This window comes from Rhinopithecus bieti, unplaced genomic scaffold, assembly GCF_001698545.2.
Source record: "Rhinopithecus bieti isolate Rb0 unplaced genomic scaffold, ASM169854v2 scaffold_34310, whole genome shotgun sequence".
Classification (NCBI taxonomy): Eukaryota; Metazoa; Chordata; class Mammalia; order Primates; family Cercopithecidae; genus Rhinopithecus; species Rhinopithecus bieti.
Genome location: NW_016814622.1, coordinates 859,482 through 878,894, shown reverse-complemented (window position 1 = coordinate 878,894; position 19,413 = coordinate 859,482). Strand labels below are relative to the sequence as shown.

At 47.6% G+C, this 19,413-nt stretch overlaps 1 protein-coding gene and 1 pseudogene across 1 annotated transcript in view; one reads left to right on the top strand and one right to left on the bottom strand.

The window, feature by feature from the left end:
* The first annotated feature begins 1,106 nt into the window (after nt 1-1,106).
* The window catches only part of CDC42BPB (CDC42 binding protein kinase beta), a 135,758-nt gene continuing 117,451 nt past the window's right edge, over nt 1,107-19,413 (top strand). The window contains 1 exon segment of the mRNA XM_017851514.1: nt 1,107-1,593. Coding sequence (XP_017707003.1) covers nt 1,203-1,593 — 391 coding nt within the window. The 5' untranslated portion in view covers nt 1,107-1,202.
* LOC108514970 (60S ribosomal protein L13 pseudogene) lies at nt 16,928-17,683 on the bottom strand (annotated as a pseudogene).

Below are 19,413 nucleotides of genomic sequence, written 5' to 3'. Positions count from 1 at the left end.
CTCCACCCCTTCCCCTGTACTCGCGCGCCCCAGAAGCTCTCAGCCACCCCCACGATTTCGGTGACCTTCCGCAAGCTTCAGGAATAGCCCCTCCTCTCCTGACTCCAAGGGTTTGTTGGGGTGCGGGGGTATCTCCATCAACCTCCCTCCCCCAGCCACCCAAATTAACCAACAATCTTAGTAAATACAGCGACTCGCTAGGCAAACCCAGCCTGGAGACAAATATCCTCCCAGCTACCAAACTGTCACACCCAGGTATTGGTCTGCAGGGAGGGCTGGACAGTGGAAACTGAAACCCTCTGCAAGCCATCACGAATCCACCGGGCACTGGGGACGCTGGCTCCCGCCTTGGCAGCAGCCCCCACAAGCCTGGGCCCTGACCCCACACCGTCTGGGCTTCAGTCTCTCGTCGGTGAAGTCAGGGGTATGACCCGAGTCTTCCAGGACCAATTCGAGCTGGGACCAGCCGTTTTAAATAGCTCCGCCGAGGCCATCAGAGCTGCGCCTGCCGGGCGGCCCTCGACACCCACCTCGGCCGGGCCGGTCCGAGACCCCCAGGCAACATAGGCCCGCCGGGACTGTGGGACCGGGCCCGACGACCTGAGATCGCGACTCTGCTTCTTCGATACTTGGTGTTGCCTTCGGCCCCAGGATCCGCTACGCGCGCGGTCGGACCCCAAACACGGAGGGAACCGTGTCCGCTGGGCGAAGGCGCACACGCCCACCGGGGCGCGCTCTGCGCATGCGCGGACCCCGCAATCTCGGCAGCGCACTCGCCCCGCCCCTCCCGTCCCCCCCGCGCCGCTCCCCGGGCCCGGCCCTGCCTTCCCAGCATCCCGGCTCCCTACGGCAAGCGGCGAGGCCCGAGCCCGCCGGGGGAGGCGCGGGCGGGGGGCCGCGCTGAGGTCAGCGCGGCCAGTGGCCGGGCCCCGCACGTGGTGCTGCCGCCGGTTGCTGGCCGCGCCCTGGGTTGGCTTGCGGCCGCGGGGCTGGGCCGCCGGGTCGGGGCTGGGTCGGGCTCGGGCGCCGGCCGGGCTTGCGCAAGCGCTAAGGCTCCTGCCGCTCCTACTCTGCGGCGGCGGGCGGCGGCGGCGGGAGGCGCGGCCGCGGGCGGGGCTGAGGGCGGTGGACGGCGGCGCGGCGAGGCGGGGCGGCCGGCCCGAGCGGGAGGGCGGCGGCACCGAGGGGAGGAGAGCGGGCCCATGGACCCGCGGGCCAGGCGCCCCAGACCTGCGCCGCCGGGACGGAGCCCAAAATGTCGGCCTAGGCCGGGGCGCGAACGACGCGGACGGGGCGGCCGAGGAGGCGCCGCTTGCTGCCGGCTCGCGCCCCGAAGCCCCGAGGGCGGCGCGCGCCCTGACGGACTGGCCGAGCGGGCTGCGAGAGGCCGGCGCGTCGGGAGCGGGCCGCGCGGCACCATGTCGGCCAAGGTGCGGCTCAAGAAGCTGGAGCAGCTGCTCCTGGACGGGCCCTGGCGCAACGAGAGCGCCCTGAGCGTGGAGACGCTGCTTGACGTGCTCGTCTGCCTGTACACCGAGTGCAGCCACTCGGCCCTGCGCCGCGACAAGTACGTGGCCGAGTTCCTCGAGTGGGGTAAGTGCACGCCGGCAGGGCCGGCCCTGCGACCCCTGCGCCCCGTCCCGCGCACCCCCACGCCCGCCCGGGCAGACCCTGCCGCCCTCCTGCCCACCCAGCCGGTGGGCTTCGCCTCTTCTCGCCCCGGCAGCGCCCCGGGGCCCGCTGCCTATCTTTCTCCAGCCGCTCCGTGCGCCCTCGTCCCTCCGCTAGCTCTTCATCCCTCCTTGCCCTCCCCAGTTTGGACATCCGCGTTCGATCGTCCCGCCCCCTCATCCTGCCCCTCGGAGCCACATCCTACGTTCCCACTCCCACCCCCTCCCCCCCACCGGGCCCTCGCCCTTGCCGCTTCCTAGATCCACCCTCCAAGTCTGGATATCATTTCCTGCAGCACTCCCTGGGATATCCGCCCCGCCCCCGCCCCCGCTTCTCGCCTTTGGGGTCCAGAGGCAGCGTGGAATTATTCGCTTTCCCCACCCCACGCTCCTCTGCGTTGTGGGGGCAGCTGGGTGTGCTTTCTGCATCTGTCTCGCCCACTGCCCCATGGGACCCCCTTGCATCTCCAGCGAGCCCAGCACTAACGGCCCCTCCTGGGTGACAGCCTGTCTACATTCCCTTGTTGGCCATAGCCTGAACACCCACTTTGCTGTAACACCTTCAAGGGAATTTTAAGGTTAAGGCTTTATTTTAAATAAACCGTGCAAGAGGACATTTTTGTTTCTTTTTAAATTCCAATTCTGCTAGACCTTTGTGATATTTGGAGGGGTAGTTGGAGCTATCACTTAAAAACTTTCTTATCTGATTTTTGCATGCCTTCTCTAGTTAGTTCGGAATCTACGTTTTAATCATTGGTCAGCTAAATAACCGATTATGCTTTTTTAGGACAAAAATTTGGTTAAACCATTTAACGATAATTAGGATCTTAAAGACAAGTAAAAGCGCAGAGTGAAACTCTTTTACTTCATCTCTCCCTAACAGGGGTGTGCTGTCAAGACCCTCAGACTATCTCACCTAAAACCACTGAGTAGGAGGAGGAAATGCGTATGTTCAGGCCAGACCTATGAAAACCTTATCCTTGGGTCATTTGCGTCACTGGGCTAGGACTGTTCAGTTTGAACCAGTAATTTCTAATCTTTGTGGCTGATAAAGCTGATATTTATACGAAGAAACAAATGAAAGTGTTCCACAGTGAGGCCTCCTACTCTGCAAGATTGGTAACTGGAATTTGGAATTTTGTTTACAAATAAAACTTAAGTTGCAGTATTCTTTAGAGGGCTTGTATTGAGTTGCTCTGTAGTGAGATGTTACACACTATCTTGTGAGAGCAGCAGTAGAAAGAGGCCGTGAGATCAAGGACAGCCTGTGATGCTTTATTTCCGTGGGAACCACCATTTTTGGTTACTTATAGTATCAGTAAATCAAGAATATTTGCTTTCTAGCGTCCTTTGTCAGTGACATGATTTCCAACTGAATAATTAATTGACTTCACCATTGCTTTGAAAGTGAGTTCTTTGGTGCATGTTAAAATCTGAATATTTTGTTTCCAATTTCTTTCCTTTTTTTTGGAGACGGAGTCTTGCTCTGTGCCCACGCTGGAGTGCGGTGGCACGATCTCGGCTCACTGCAAGCTCCACCTCCAGGGTCCAAGTAATTCTCCTGCCTCAAACTCCTGAGTAACTGGGACTACAGGCACGCGCCTCCATGCCCGGCTAATTTTTGTATTTTTAGTAGGGACGGGGTTTCACCGTGTTGGCCAGGCTGGTCTCATACTCCTGACCTCAGGTGATCCGCCCGCCTCCACCTCCCGAAGTGCTGGGATTCCAGGCGTGAGCCGCCGCGTCCGGCTTGTTGACCGCTCCTTTCTGATCACTCGGTCTTGAAACCCACACAGTTCCACTGTCAGGTTCAACTTGGTGCGCCACCTGTGGGTGTGACCGGGAGGAGGAAACAGAGAGAAAGGTGGTTTTGCTGGGAAGGTGGTGTCCCACTGGCCCCTGCCCCGATACCTAGAAGGAGATTAGTCTGAGGGCTGGGGCCCTGTGGGCCGTTGTGCAGCCACCGCTCTCCACCAGGCATTACTGGTGGGCTTCCCTGGAGGAAGCTCTTCTCAGCATGTGTGGAGGTCATGTTTTATGAGATCTGATCTTTCCAAATCTAAACAGGAACTGTGTGCTATAACATAGACATGTTTTCAGAGTTGTATTTTGGCTCTTTGGAAATTGTGATTACAAACTACATTATTCTCTTAGGAACTCAGTTTGCACAAAAGTCTAAATTTTCAGTTATAGAGAAGAATGAACTTAGAAGGTGGTGTTTTAATGAAATATCAATATATTTTACAAGTATTTAAACTCATTTATGTTAACATATACATCATTGTAACTCTAAAGTGGTGTATTTCTAGTTAACGTGTGTGCAGTTAGTATTTAATGTTGCTTGGAATTGCCTAGTTGTTTCGACTGGAAAGCACAGAATAATGCTTTTGAATACAACTGTTTATAGAGCAATATTAGGTACTCTAACTTTCAATTACTTCTGCTCAGGAAACACATATAGGCTGTCAATGAGTGGAGTATTCAATTTTTGGATTCACCACTCCGTGACATTTGAAACCTCTGATACGTGGATTACTGTCATGTGGAAAAGCCAGCCTTTCCCCACTTCCCAAATCTTGCCAGGTATCTAATGACAATTATGGAGAATTCTTGAAACTTAAGGAAGAAAAGTAGCTGATTCAGCCCAGATTTGGAGGCTTAATGGGGACTATGTGAGGAAATTTGGAAAGTATAGGTAGTAAACTTTTTAAGTTCTAAAGGAAGATTGTGGCTTGGTGTGGTGGCTCATGCCTGTAATCCCACCACTTTGGGAGGCCAAGGTGGAGGATTGATTGAACCCAGGAGGACAAGACCAGCCTGAGCAACCTGACAAAACCCAGTCTCTATAATAAATGTAAAACTAAAATGTTATAAAAATGTAAAAATTAGCTGGGCATGGTGGCGCACACCTGTGGTCCCAGTTACTCTGGAGTCTGAGGTGGGAGGATCACTTGAGCTAGGGAGGTCAAGGCTTCAGTTAGCAGTGATCCTGCCACTACACTCCAGCCTGGGCGACAGAGTGAGACCCTGTCTCAAAAATAAATAAAAGATGATTATTTTTGGCTCATACTTTCTTATCACCACAGTGGTTGAATGGGACAAGAGTCATGTCAACTTTTTTTTTTTTTGAGATGGAGTCTCACTCTGTCACCCAGGCTGGAGTGCAGTGGCAAGATCTCAGCTCACTGCATGCTCTGCCTCCCAGGTTCATGCCATTCTTCTGCCTCAGCCTCCCAAGTAACTGGGACTACAGGCACCCACCACCATGCCTGGCTAATTTTTTGTTTTGTTTTGTTTTGTTTTTTGAGACGGAGTCTCGCTCTGTCACCCAGGCTGGAGTGCAGTGCTGTGATCTCGGCTCACTGCAAGCTCTGCCTCCTGGGTTCACGCCATTCTCTTGCCTCAGCCTCCTGAGTAGCTGGGACTACAGGCCCCTCCACCACACCCGGCTAATTTTTTCTATTTTTAGTAGAGACGGGGTTTCATTGTGTTAGCCAGGATGGTCTCGATCTCCTGACTTCGTGATCCACCCACCTTGGCCTCCCAAAGTGCTGGGATTACAGGTGTGAGCCACCGCGCCTGGCCGAGTCATTTCAACTTTCATTGTAAGTTTTTGTCTTTAATTTTCCTATAGCTTGATTGGTTTCCTCTATGAAATCTTGGACCTTAATGCTGTGCTTTGCATGTATATTTCTTTTCTTTTCTTTTCTTTTCTTTTTTCTTTTTTGAGACGGAGTCTCACTCTGTTGCCCAGGCTGGAGTGCAGTGGTGCAATCTTGGCTCATTGCAAGCACCGCCTCCCGGGTTCAAGCAATTCTCTGCCTCAGCCTCCCAAGTAGCTGGGACTACAGGCACCTGCCACCATGCCTGGCTAATTTTTGTATTTTTAGTAGAGATGGGGTTTTACTATATTAGCCAGGCTGGTCTTGAACTCCTGACCTCATGATCCACCTGCCTTGGCCTCCCAAAGTGCTGGGATTACAGGCATGAGCCACCATGCCCAGCCTTGCATGTATATTTCTTTAAGCTATTTTTGAAAATATCTTGATACATTTGAAGGGGAACATAAACTTTATAGTTTCCAAATGTAAATAGCAACAAATACGGACAACCCAATGAGATGAATTTGTTGTCTTTCATCTTTGTCATATACAAATATTGTCTCTGGTGTTAAATATTTTTCCCACATCTTATTTGTAACAGCTAGTGTTGCATTTGGATGGAGCTGATGTTTGAAATCCTAGCCTATGAGCATTGGACAGGCCCCAGTGGTCTTCTGCCCTGGCTGCTGGTCTGCCCTGCAGACCAGGAGGGAGGCCTCGGGGTTGATGCTGGTGTGGACACGCGTCACAGAGGCAGAACATGGGTTTCCAGTTCCCAGTCCGGGGCATCTTGTTTCGCGATGTGCTTCCTCTTCATGAACAGAATTAATCCACCCAGTGTTCTGGGTGGTTCCTCATTTGTGGCTTTTCTCACCAGGAGTGTGACAGTATCTTCTCAGAGTCCTCCTCTATGGATGTGAATGCCCGTAGCTGTTAGTGTGGGGATGGCCAGCCCAAGGTGTGAGTGGGATGACGCCACCGAATTTAATAAGTAAGGGTTAACTGGCACGGTGCTAAACATCTCATAAACAGTGCTGGGATTACAGGCAGGGAGCCACTGTGCCTGGCTCAGATACATTTTATCTTAATGATTTCTCTGGATAGAATGTTTGCATAACATGGGAACACTTTTTAAAAATAACAGACTTAAGAAATAGATCTTTTCAGTAAGATCTGAATTATAGGGAAATGCTAGGATTGCATGATAAAAATTAGGTTATAGTATAATTTAGATCATGTAGATTCTATGGTAGCTGTTTGATACTGACTATAATAGCATGAGGTAGGATAGCTGAAACCATTAAACATTAACAACCCAGCCCTATCTTTTCTGTCTTAAAACTGCAGGCCGGGTGTGGTGGCTCACACCTGTAATCCCAGCACTTTGGGAGGCCAAGGTGAGTGGATCAGGAGTTTGAGACCAGCCTGGCCAACAAGGTGAAAACCCGTCTCTACTAAAAAATTCAAAAATTAGCCGGATGTGGTGGCACGAGTAGTCCCAGCTACTCGGGAGGCTGAGGCAGGAGGATCTCATGAACCCAGGAGGTGGAGGTTGCAGTGAGCTGAGATTGCGCCACTGTACTCCAGCCTGGGCAACAGAGCAAGACCCTGCGTCCAAAGAAAAAAAACCCATTCCTTCCATGATAGTTGGGCTTTACAGTGAACAGCATCTATCTTAAATCTAGATTTCAAAGAAATAAAATTGGATTTGAAGAAATAGTTCTCACTTCAGGATACCACTGTGTGAGCTACCTGAAAAATTAAAATGTGCAGTGAATTGCCCTTCAAGCAGAATACTCAAATGCATGTAAATTACAGAACTCACAACACTGCAGGGTTGACAGAGAGTGCCTCTGCTTGCCTCCACCTTCCCTCTTGTCACCAAGCCAGGTGCCCTTAGATATCTCCTGTTTGTGCTGACATTAGTGATGCTGGATAAACAGGCAGGCACACAGGACTGTTAATTCCAAACTATATTAAATACAGTGAAACTGTCAAATGCTTTTCTCTGAAAAGAGAGAAAGCTTTTTTTTTTTTTTTTTTTTTTGCTGGAAGAGACCAAAAACAATGTTACCATGTAATCTCATCCCAAAACATACCTGTTAGTCCTATAACATAATACCTATTAGTCCTTGACCATGTTTGTTTTATTCTTAGATTCTTAGTGTTATGGGACGACAGTATATTATGGTTACCTTAAATTTGTATGAGAAGCTCACAGAAAGGCTCTCTTGCTGATGAGAATGGATGAGAGGGAACACACTCTCCTTAAATCTAAAATCAGAAGTGTTTTGGCAGTGTGAACTGTGTGTAGTAATCTTTCTTCCCCGCCCCCCCCCCCATAGACTAGCCACTAACTAGGAGATAAAGGTCAAGTTTCAATTTGATTTTAAACAATCTGTGTTGGGGTTAGGTTTTGGTTAGTTTTATTGATTGGTAGGTAACTGTGGCAACAAAATTGTTTTTTGATTAAAACTGCAAAAGAATCGATATGTAATAGAGAACTTTGGATTTTGTTTTCTTAGGAATTAGAAATTCAAAGATAACTTTGAATGGAATGATATAATTTCATTCAAATTCTGTCCTTGGATTGGAATCTCTTTGGAGAACACTTGGGACCTACTGTAAGGTGATTCCCAGTGTTAATTTAGATGATGATTTCCCTGACCTCCAAAATCGCAGACTTATAGGTTGGAAGACTGTTAGGAATTTTTTTTCCCCCTAAGACAAGGTCTTGCTCTGTTACCAAGGCTGGAGTGTAGTGACTCTATCATGTCTCACTGTGGCTTTGACCTCCCAGGCTCAGGCAGTCCTCCAGTCTTAAGCCTCCTGAATAGCTGGGACTATAGGCATGCACCCCTAAACCTGGCTAAATTTTTATTTTCTGTGGAAACAAGGTCTTGCTGTGTTGCCCAGGGTGGAATTGAACTCAGGCTCAAGTAATCCTCCTATCTTGGCCTCCCAAATGTTGGGATTATAACCATGAGCCACTGCGCTCCGCTGTGTTAGGAATTTGGGGAGGTCGTATGAACCTGCCCTCCAGCCTGCTCCCCACTCCCCTTGGGTAAACTAGGTTCTGAGCATTTTCCCTGTTTCTGGGGGAGCTGCCCTCTAACCAGCGTTTCTTTCCTTCACAGGACTGTGGTCAGCCTCAAGCCTCCTTGCAGGTGCCTGCTTTGAAATATCTTTATTTTATTTTAGCCTTTTCTTTCTATTCTCATTGTTAGTGACCTAGCTAAAGCTCTCAAGTCCTCAGGCCTAAATGAATGCCTTTCCCACTTGAAGTTTTAAATACGTCTGCCAGATCAGTCTCAAACTCTCTTCATCACTTCGCCTTTCCAAAACTGCAATGCCTTCATATTCTGTTGCCTTTAAAATAAAAAGTTTGATATCCACAATTCAGTATTAGAATTTGAAATTGACCCCAAAAGACGCATCTAATCTTAGTTTTAGAAGTTAAGGTTATGGCCAGGTGCAGTGGCTCATGCCTGTAATCCCAGCACTTTGGGAGGCCGAGGTGGGCGGATTACAAGGTGTGTAGTTCGAGACCAGCCTGGCCAACATGGTCAAACCCCATCTCTATTAAAATACAAAAATTAGCCGGGCTGGTGGCGCACGCCTGTAATCCCAGCTACTCAGGAGGCTGAGGCAGGAGAATCGTTTAAACCCAGGAGGCAGAGGTTGCAGTGAGCTGAGGTCGTGCCATTGCTCTCCAGCCTGGGCAACAAGAGCAAAATTTTGTCTCAAATTTAAAAAAAGTTAAGGTTAACAACACTTCCCACCATGCCCCGTGGGGTGATTTTCTTTAAATATAGTTTAGCTTTTATCAGTGTAATGTATTTACTTAGTTTTGGAAACCAAGCAGTACTACTGGGTTGTAATGCAAGATAGCAGTCCCTCTACCAGTTGCTTGCTCTGCGCTCCAACTTCCCACAGACTGCCACTTTTAACTCCTCTGTTTCTACTTATCATTTTAGTTAGGATCACATTTAGCTGCCAGTAATGGAGAACAAAGTGACAGTGACTTAAATAAAATCAGGTTGATTTCTCTCACGTGAAGTTGACGTGTCAGCAGTCAGTGCTGGTTGGACGGCCTTGCTCCAAGAAGCCTCCAGGGCTGTGGCCTTTTCCCACCCTCAGGCCACCATCTGAGACGGTGGCCATCCCACCCTCCTTCAGCCAAGCAGGCCGAGGGTGGGATGTTACTATAGAAGAACCATGGATATTGGTGGGTGCTGAGCAATGCCTGCCTTAAATTTCATGTTTCTGTATAGCATGCTGGTACTGCTAATTTCTGATTTTTCCATTTTAGACATTGTCTGCTGACTTCTGCTGTAGAAGAGGCTTTAGAACTGTTCTACATTCTCCCTCCACTGCCTGAAACACATTCACCCCTTGCTCTTTTTCTCTGTCCCAAATATGTTTATATAATTTTGTTTAAATTGATATTCAGTGTCTACACTGTTTTTATTAGGTAACTGTCTTCACAGCTAAGCCATGTAAGATACAATTTACTAAGGGAAATGTTTTGTGTTACTGGAATGAATTTTCTTTATTTTCTTTTTTTTTTTCTTGTAATAATCCCATGGAGTAAATTTTTTTTTTTTTCTTTTTGGAGACAGAGGCTCACTGTGTTGCCCAGGCTGGAGTGCAGTGGCATGATCTCGGCTCACTGCAGCCTCCGCCTCCTGGGTTCAGGTGATTCTCCTGCCTCAGCCTCCTGAGTAGCTGGGATTACAGGCACCCGCCATCACGCCTGGCTAATTTTTGTGCTTTTAGTACAGATGGGGTTTCACCATGTTGTCCAGGCTGGTCTTGAACTCCTGACCTCCAGCAGTCCACCCACATTGGCCTCCGAAAGTGCTAGAATTACAGGAGTGAGCAGTGGCTCCCGGCCGAATTTTCTTTAGCTTGGTTTTCAGTGTACAGTCATGAATTTAGTGCCAGGCGTTTAACTAGAACTCCTCCATTAAACACCTCAAATAATCTTACCACCTTCATCCCTTCCAGACCTGCCACTTCTCTGCTTCAGCCTGGGCTGTGTGTCCTGCAGGCCTGCTACGGAGCAGTCCTTGGAGTGCTTTTCATTCCTTGCAGGGATTATTTGTGTCTCTTTCCTCTGTTGAATTCCCTTTTCTGGATTCTGTGTCTTTTATCTTTCGGTGGAGTGAATCTTCTAGTAGCTTCCTGAGAAAGAATTCATCGGAGGTAGATTTTTTGAACCAGGTCTGTCTGAAAATGCTCTTTCTTTTGTGTTTTTGGAGATGGAGTCTTACTCTGTCGCCCTGGCTGGAGGGCAGTGGCGCGATTTGAGCTCACAGGAACCCCTACCTCTCAGGTTCAAGTGATTCTCGTGCCTCTGCCTCCCGAGTAGCTGGGATTACAGGCGTGCACTGCCACGCCTGGCTAATTTTTGTATTTTTAGTGCAGACAACGTTTTGCCATGTTGGCCAGGCTGGTCTTGAACTCCTGCCTCAAGTGATCCGTCCACCTCAGCCTCCCAAAGTGCTGGGATTACAGGCGTGAGCCACTGTGCCGGGCCTTGTTCTGAGTTTTTAAGGAGAAGTTCTCAACTTTATCTTCTAGTTTTTACATTGAATTTTGTTTGTTTGTTTTGTTTTTGATTTGAGACAGAGTCTCGCTCTGTCACCGAGGCTGGAGTACAGTGGCGTGATCTTGGCTCACTGCAACCTCTGCCTCCCAGGTTCAAGCAATTCTCTGCCTCAGCCTCCCGAGTAGCTGGGATTACAGGTATCCGCCACTGTGTCCAGCTAAGTTTTGTATTTTCGGTAGAGATGAGGTTTCACCGTGTTGGCCAGGCTGGTCTCAAACTCCTGACCTTGTGATCCACCCGCCTCGGCCTGCCAAAGTGCTGGGCTTACAGGCGTGAGCCACCGCGCCCAGCCAAGAACACTTAAAAATGAAAGATACAGTGTCAGAAACAAAAATTCAATGTAAGGCCGGGCGCGGCGGCTCACGCCTGTAATCCCAGCACTTTGGAGGCCGAGGCGGGCGGATCACCTGAGGTCAGGAGTTTGAGACCAGACTGGCCAACATGGGGAAACCCTGTCTCTACTAAAAATACAAAAACTAGCCGGGCATGGTGGCCGGTGCCTGTAATCCCAGCTACTCTGGTGGCTGAGGCAGGAGAATCGCTTGAACCTGGGAGGCAGAGGTTGCAGTGAACTGAGATCACGCCATTGCACTCCAGCCTGGGTGACAGAGAGAGACTGTCTCCAAAAAAAAGTGTTGTCGTTCTCAGTCTTCATTTTTATAACATCCTCTTTCTGTTTCATGAAGGCAATGTGTTTTAGACACATTTCTCTTTGTTTAATGTTTTATTGATTCCTGCACACGTTTGTCATGTAGATGTTTCCCTTTGCCTCCTATCTTGTCTGTTTCTTGCACTTTCTTTTTCACCTGTTTTCTACTTTGATCATTCTCTTTGTTAGAGGTGTTTTTCTGAAAATCTGGTGATTATTGACCGTCTTTCCATGATTATGAGTGGGCCGATTGGAAACTCCCTGTATGCATGGGGCAGACTTTTAAGTGTTGAGTCTCACCATCAGGAAATAGAGCGTGGACCCTGCCAATTTGAGGGCCACTACCAGAAGTTAATGATAGAATTCTTTATTTTGGGGCTGTAAGTCTCCCCAGAGAGAAGTTTCCAGCCTCCTGCTTGGGGTTTAGGGGTGGGGGCATAGCTGTCGGTTTCTGGTAAGGTGGCTGAGGTGGATGGAGGAGGGCTAATGGGGGAGGATCTAACTGCTTTTCCTATGGACTTGAAGTGGGTGCTCTTTTCTGCCCATTAACCACAGGCCTTCAGCGATCTGAGCGCCTCTTCTCATTCCCCAGTCTCGTTGCCCCTGCTGCCCAGTTAAGTTCTGGTTTTCTGGCTTTGCTGAGTTAGATACCACTCATCGGTTTGCTTTTTCCCACTGTGCAAAATTGTGTTGACATTTCTAGTCTGCTGTCGTCCCTTGTCATTCACTTAGCAAATATTTTTTTTTTTTGAGGCGGAGTCTCACTCTGTCGCCCAGGCTGGAGTGCAGTGGCCGGATCTCAGCTCACTGCAAGCTCCGCCTCCCGGGTTTACGCCATTCTTCTGCCTCGGCCTCCCAAGTAGCTGGGACTACAGACGCCCGCCACCTCGCCCCGCTAGTTTTTTGTATTTTTTTTTTCTTTTTTTTTTTTTAGTAGAGACGGGGTTTCACCGTGTTAGCCAGGATGGTCTCGATCTCCTGACCTCGTGATCTGCCCATCTCGGCCTCCCAAAGTGCTGGGATTACAGGCTTGAGCCACCGCGCCCGGCCAGCAAATATTTTTTAAGGACTTAAGATGTGCTAGGCACTGCAGCAGTGAAGAAAACAAAATTCCTGTTCTCCTGGAGCTCATGTTGTCCTTGAGGCTCTGTGGCGGTGTGATCATGTGCCGCCTTGGTTTCCAGGTGTGCGGTTTCCAGGTTTCCAGCTCTAACCTCTGCACGAAGTCAGGGTATAGTTCGTCTTTGTTTTCATTTGGATATGTTGCTGTTTCTATTCTTATACTTACTTACTTGAAAGAGTCCCCCATGAGTAGAAGGAGGAAATGGGATGAGGGGAGAGCAGGTTTTTCTCGTAACTGCACAAGCATTGGAGGAGAGAGAGGAGAAGGGGGTTACGAGACTGTGAAGAAGCAGGGAGTAGCTGAAGGAAGTGTTGAAAGTGGAAAAACGGTGGCTGGACAGCGCCTGTTTCTCGGGGCTGGGAGGGTACAGGGGTCCCTGTGGAGACCATGTGACGTGGGGATGTTCACAGCTGGGCTGTTGTGACTCCGGAGTTGCCTGTAGAAACTTCTTCTGGAAATGTCGTAGAGCTGTGTTGAACCTCCAGAGCTTTTGGTGTGTAGGAAATCACCCACTGAAAATAGACCAGAGCAGAATAAGAAATATTCTTACCCCTCATCATTCTCTAAAAACTTAAATAACGTAGTGAGACACAAAGGTGACTAGAACTCCCTTACCACAGCACCCGAAACAGCACTTCAGGGCCCTTGCTTTGTTGTAACCCTCATTAGTGTGAAATCATTGAATTAAAATAATTCAGTCTATCACTTTTTTTAAAAAACTTAAATTGATGAGTTGAATTTATTTTTCAACGTTTATTTATTTTAGAGATAGAGACAGAGTCGCCTTATGTTGGCCAGGCTGGTCTTGAACTCCTGAGCTCAAGGGATCCTCTTGCCTCGGCCTCCCAAAGTACTGGGATTACAGGTGTGAGCCACCACACCCGACCCACCTTATACTTTAATTTGAAATACCATTTCTATTGACCCTTTACTATTGAGAAAGATGTTGATTTTATAAGTGGTTATGCAGCAATCCTTAAAGGTTAATTTTGGAGGCCAGGCATGGTGGCTCAACGCCTATAATCCCAGCACTTTGGGAGGCCCAGGTGGGAACATTGGTTGAGCCCAGGAGCTCAAGACCAGCCTGAGCAACATAGTGAGATCCCCATCTCTACAAAATTAAATTTAAAAAATTAGGGCCGGGCGCAGTGGCTCTCGCCTGTAATCCCAGCACTTTGGGAGGCTGAGGCAGGCAGATCATGAAGTCAGGAGATCGAGACCATCCTGGCCAACATGGTGACCCATCTCTACTAAAAATACAAAAAATGAGCCAGGCGTGGTGGCATGCATCTGTAGTCCCCAGCTACTCGGGAGGCTGAGGCAGGAGAATGGCGTGAACCCGGGAGGCGGAGCTTGCAGTGAGCCCAGATCGCGCCTCTGCACTCCAGCCTGGGCGACAGAGCGAGACTACTCCGTCTTAAAAAAAAAAAAGCTGGCTGTGGTGGCGGGTGCCTGTAGTTCAGCTACTCGGAGGACTGAGGCAGGAGAATGGCGTGAACCCAGGAGGCGGAGCTTGCAGTGAGCCAAGATCACGCCACTGCGCTTGAGCCTGGGCGACAGAGCAAGACACCGTCTCAAAAAAAAAAAAAGCAAAAAGAAAAAGTAGCTGGCTGTGGTAGTGTGCACCTGTAGTTCATCTACTGGGGAGGATTGGTTGAACCCAGGAGGTTGAATCTGCAGTGAGCTATGATTGCACCACTGCACTCCAGCCTGGGCAACAGAGTGAGACTCTGTCTCCAAAAAGTAATAATAATAAATTTGCAGCTCTGTCTTAAATGGATGTTTGTTTTCTAACCCGAAGTATTTGAAACCAAATTGTTGAAAAGTCTTTCTTTATTGATAGAACAGCTTTCGGATGTACCTTTAAAATGAAACTGGATTCAAATATGTGGGAAATACTGTCTGACTAGCAGCAAATTGAGAAGTTACTGGAAATGCTCTACCAGTTAATTAAGGTGTCAGGGATGGCATTGATATTATACGGTATGAGAACAAGAAATATTTCTCAAAGCATCAGACATAGTTTTATGTAACCAAAATGATAAGCCTGGATATATTTCCTTCTACAAATATTTAGTTATTTTTTTAAAAAGCAAGATTTGTGTTTATGAAATTTTGATAATCCTTGTGATATAATGTTAGGAAGATTTTTGTTTTGTTTTGTTTTCTGTTTTTTTTGAGACGGAGTCTTGCTTTGTCGCCTGGGCTGGAGTGCAGTGGCCGGATCTCAGCTCACTGCAAGCTCCGCCCCCCGGGTTTACACCATTCTCCTGCCTCAGCCTCCAGAGTAGCTGGGACTACAGGCACCCGCCCCCTCGCCCGGCTAGTTTTTTTTATTTTTTTTTTTTTTTTTTTTAGTAGAGACGGGGTTTCACCGTGTTAGCTAGGATGGTCTCGATCTCCTGACCTCATGATCCGCCCGTCTCGGCCTCCCAAAGTGCTGGGATTACAGGCTTGAGCCACCGCGCCCGGCCTTGTTAGGAAGATTTTTAAGCAGAAACCAGCTGTCAGTAATATAGAGAAATTTAAGTTGAATTATACTGCTGATAGTTTATTTTCGTGAAGAAGAAAGGCTTCTCTGCCATTTACAATTACCAGATAATTTCTTTTTTCCCGTTTTTTTTTTGTTTTTTGTTTTTGGTAACAGCTTTATTGAGGTTCAAGTCATGCATGATTTACCTGCTTAAAGCATACAGTTCAGTGTCGGTGTATTTTAGTATATTCACTGAGTTGTGCAACCATCTCCGCCATCACCACCAAAGGAACCCTGTACTCTTTCGCTGTCACCCCCAACTCTACCCTTACCCCAGCCCTGAGCAACCACAAATCTATTTTCATTGTATATCTGCCTGTTCTGGATATTTTCTATAAGTGGCATCATATAATATGGGTCTTTCCTGACTGATACCATGTTGTCAAGGTTCGTCTCATGTTGCAGCATATGTAGTGCATCATCCCTTTTTATGGCCAAATAATACTCCATTGTGTGGACAGCCCTCATTTTGTTTATCCATTCATCAGTTGATGGACATCTGTTTACCTTTTGTTTGTTTATTTGTTGTTTTTTTGTTTGTTTGTTTGTTTTCAGAGTCTTGCTCTGTCGCCCAGCCTGGAATGCAGTGGTGTGATCTCGGCTCACTGCAACCTTCGCCTCTTGGGTTCAAGCAATTCTCCTGCCTCAGCCTCCCAAGTAGGTGGGGTTACAGGCGTGCGCCACCACACCCGACTTATTCTTGTAATTTTAGTAGAGGCGGTTGTTGGCCGCCTGGTTGGCCAGGCTGGTCTCAAACCGCTGACCTCAGGTGATCCACCTACCTGGGCCTCCCAAGTAATTTTTGTTTATTTTTTAATAACGATGCTCTGAACATTAATGTACAAGTTTTTGTGAGATACATGTTTTCATTTCCCTCGAGTGTATACCTCGGAGTGAAATTACTGGGTCATGTGAAGGCTCTGTGTTGAGCATCCTGAGGAACTGCCAGGTTGTTTTCTACAGCAGTCTGTATTCCCACCAGCAGCCCACAAGGGTTCCAGTTTCTCCACATCTTTGACAACACTTGTTATTTTCTGACTTAAAATTCTAACCGTCGTAGTGAGTGTGAAGTCGTTTCTCATTGTGGTTTTGATTTGCTTTTCCCTAATAGCGAATGTTGTTGAACATCTTTTCATGTGTTAATTAGACATTTGTATATCTTCGGGATAAATGTCTATTCAAGTTGTTTACTCATTTAAAAAATTGGGTTGTTGGCCGGGCGCGGTGGCTCAAGCCTGTAATTCTAGCACTTTGGGAGGCTGAAGCGGGCAGATCACGAGGTCAGGAGATCGAGACTATCCTGGCTAACACGGTGAAACCCCGTCTCTACTAAAAATACAAAAAAATTAGCAGGGCGAGGTGGCGGGCGCCTGTAGTCCCAGCTACTCCTGAGGCTGAGACAGGAGAATGACGTGAACTCGGGAGGCGGAGCTTGCAGTGAGCCGAGATCACGCCACTGCACTCCAGCCTGGGCGACAGAGCGAGACTCCCTCTCAAAAAAGAAAAAAGAAAAAATTGGGTTGTCTTTTTGTTGAATTTTAAGAGTTCTTTGTATATACTAGATACAAGCCCCATATTGGACATAAGATTTTCAAATATTTTCTACCATTTTGTGGGTTGTCATTTCACTATCTTGATGGTAGCCTTTGAAGCACAGCTGTTCTTCATTTTGATGAAGTCTAATTTAACTTTTTTTTTTTTAAACTGCTGACTTATTACAAGTCCCCAAGAGGGCTTCATTTTTTGTTTTCAACATCCTGTTTCAGCTTCCTTTTCTCTTTTTACCTGTATGCCAAAGAGCCGGGCGTTGGCATGGACCATGTGGAGACTAGCAAAGGCTTTGAGATTCTTCTCCTCAGTGATGACTTGGGCTTTCTCCTTCTTACATTTGGGATGGGCATGACCGGTCCTGTCAGCTGGGTGACCAGTTTCAGTTTTTCAGCAGAACTGTCTCCCTTATTGGGGGCCGAGGGCTTCCTGGGGGAGAGGATGAGTTTAGAGTGGTGCTCCTTCAGCCGCAGCACCTTGGCCTGCAGGGACTCGGTGGACTCATTGGGTCCACAGAGATGCCAACGGTCTTGTGAATGCTGGCCACCCTGAGCTCCTCCAGGCTGCAGCCGCGGCCGGTGCACACCTTGGTGTGAATACTGCTTCGTGCGGCACCACACGATGGGCCGGATGGGTGCGCAGGGCAACGTGGGGCACTTTGGCTTGCCGGGCCTTGCATCTGCGGATCTTCTGGGCTGGCTGGTTGAACCACGTGGCCATGCGCCAGCTGCCAGTCCTTGTGGAAGTAGGGCTTCCATGCCATTCTGGCTGGGCGCCATGGCTGCCTAGAGCCCTTCTGCGCAGGAAAACAAATTTAACTATTTTTTTGTTGTTGTTTTTGTGTGTGTGTGTCATATCTAAGAATCCATTGGCAATGCAAATTCACAAAGTTTCATACCTTTGTTTTCTTTTATACCTGTGTTTTCTTCTAAGAGTTTTTTAGTTTCAGCATTTACATTTAGTTCTTTGATCAATTTTGAGTTAATTTTTGACATGAGGTAGAGGGGTTACATTCATTCTCTTGCACGCAGATATCCAGTTGTTCCAACAACGTTTGTCGAACAGACTATTCTTTCCCCCATTGAATGGTCTTGAAATCCTTGTCAAAATCAGTTGACCATAAATGTATGAGTTTCTTTCTGGACTCTCAGTTGTATTCCATTAATGTATATGTCTGTTCTTATGCCAGTACCACACTGTCTTCGTTACTGTTACTTCATAGTAAGTTTTCAAATCAGGAAGTATGAGTCCTCCAACTTTGTTCTTTTTCAAGATTGTTTTGACAATTCTTTCTAAGTTCTTTGAGTTTCCATATGTATTTTAGGATCAGCTTGTCAGTTTCTGGTAGCAAGCCAGCTGGGATTCTTATAAGGATTTCACTGAATCCGTAGGTCAATTTGGGGAGTATTGCCATCTTAACAATATTAAAAACTCTTGTCCCACGAACATAAGATGCCTTTCCACTTATGTAGATCTTTTAAAATTCAAAAAAAAAGGACGGCTGTGGTGGCTCACGCCTGTAATCCCAACGCTTTGGGAGGCCGAGGTAGGCGGATCACCTGAGGTCAGGAGTTCAAGACCAGCCTGGCCAACATGGTGAAAACCTGTCTCTACAAAAATTAGCCTTGCGTGGTGGCAGCTGCCTGTAATCCCACGTACTCGGGAGGCTGAAGTGGGAGAATCGCTTGAACCCGGGAGGTGGAGGTTGCAGTGAGTCAGGATCACGCCACTACACTCTAGCCTGGGTGACAGAGCGAGACTCCGTCTCAAAAAATATAATAAATTAAATTTTAAAAAAAAGTGTCATAGTTTTCAGAGTGAGAGTTGTTTAGTTTTCTTTTAATTGGGGTAAAATATATAAAATTGGCCGCTTTAACTGTGTTTTTTTTTTTTTTGAGATGGAGTCTGGCACTGTCACCCAGGCTAGAGTGCAGTGGCGCAGTCTTGGCTCACTGCAACCTCTGCCTCTCAAGTTCAAGCAATTCTCCTGCCTCAGCGTCCCAAGTAGCTGGGATTACAGGCACTCGCCACCACACCCGGCTAATTTTTGTATTTTTAGTACAGACGAGGTTCCACCATGTTGGCCAGGCTGGTCTTGGACTCTTGACCTCAGGCGATCCACCCACCTTAGCCTCCCAAAGTGTTGGGATACAGGTGTGAGCCACCACGCCTGGCCACTTCATCTATTTTTAAGTGTTCAATTCAGCGGCATTGATTACATTCACAGTGCAGGGTAAGAATTGCACACACTTTCTTAAATTTATTCCTGAGGTAAATTGGTTTTTATATATTGATCTTATATCCTGCAAAATTGCTGAACTTTTAAATAGTTTTAATAGCTTTTTTAATGAATTCCTTAGGATTTTACATAAAAAATCACATAAATTTTATATATAAAATTATCTCTGTGAATACAGATAGTTTTGCTTCTTCCTTTTCAACTCGGATACCTTTTATTTCTTTTTGTTGCCTACCTGCCGTGCCTAGTACCTTCCGTACAGTGTGGAGTGGAAATAGCACTAGTGGGCATTCTTGTCTTTCTTCTGACCTTAGGGAGAGAGCATGTAACTTCACCATTAAGTATGGCATTAGCTGTGGGTTTTCATAAATGCCCCTTTTCAGGTTGAGAACGTTTCCTTCTATTTCTTTTTTTTTTTTTTTTTTTTTTTTTTAG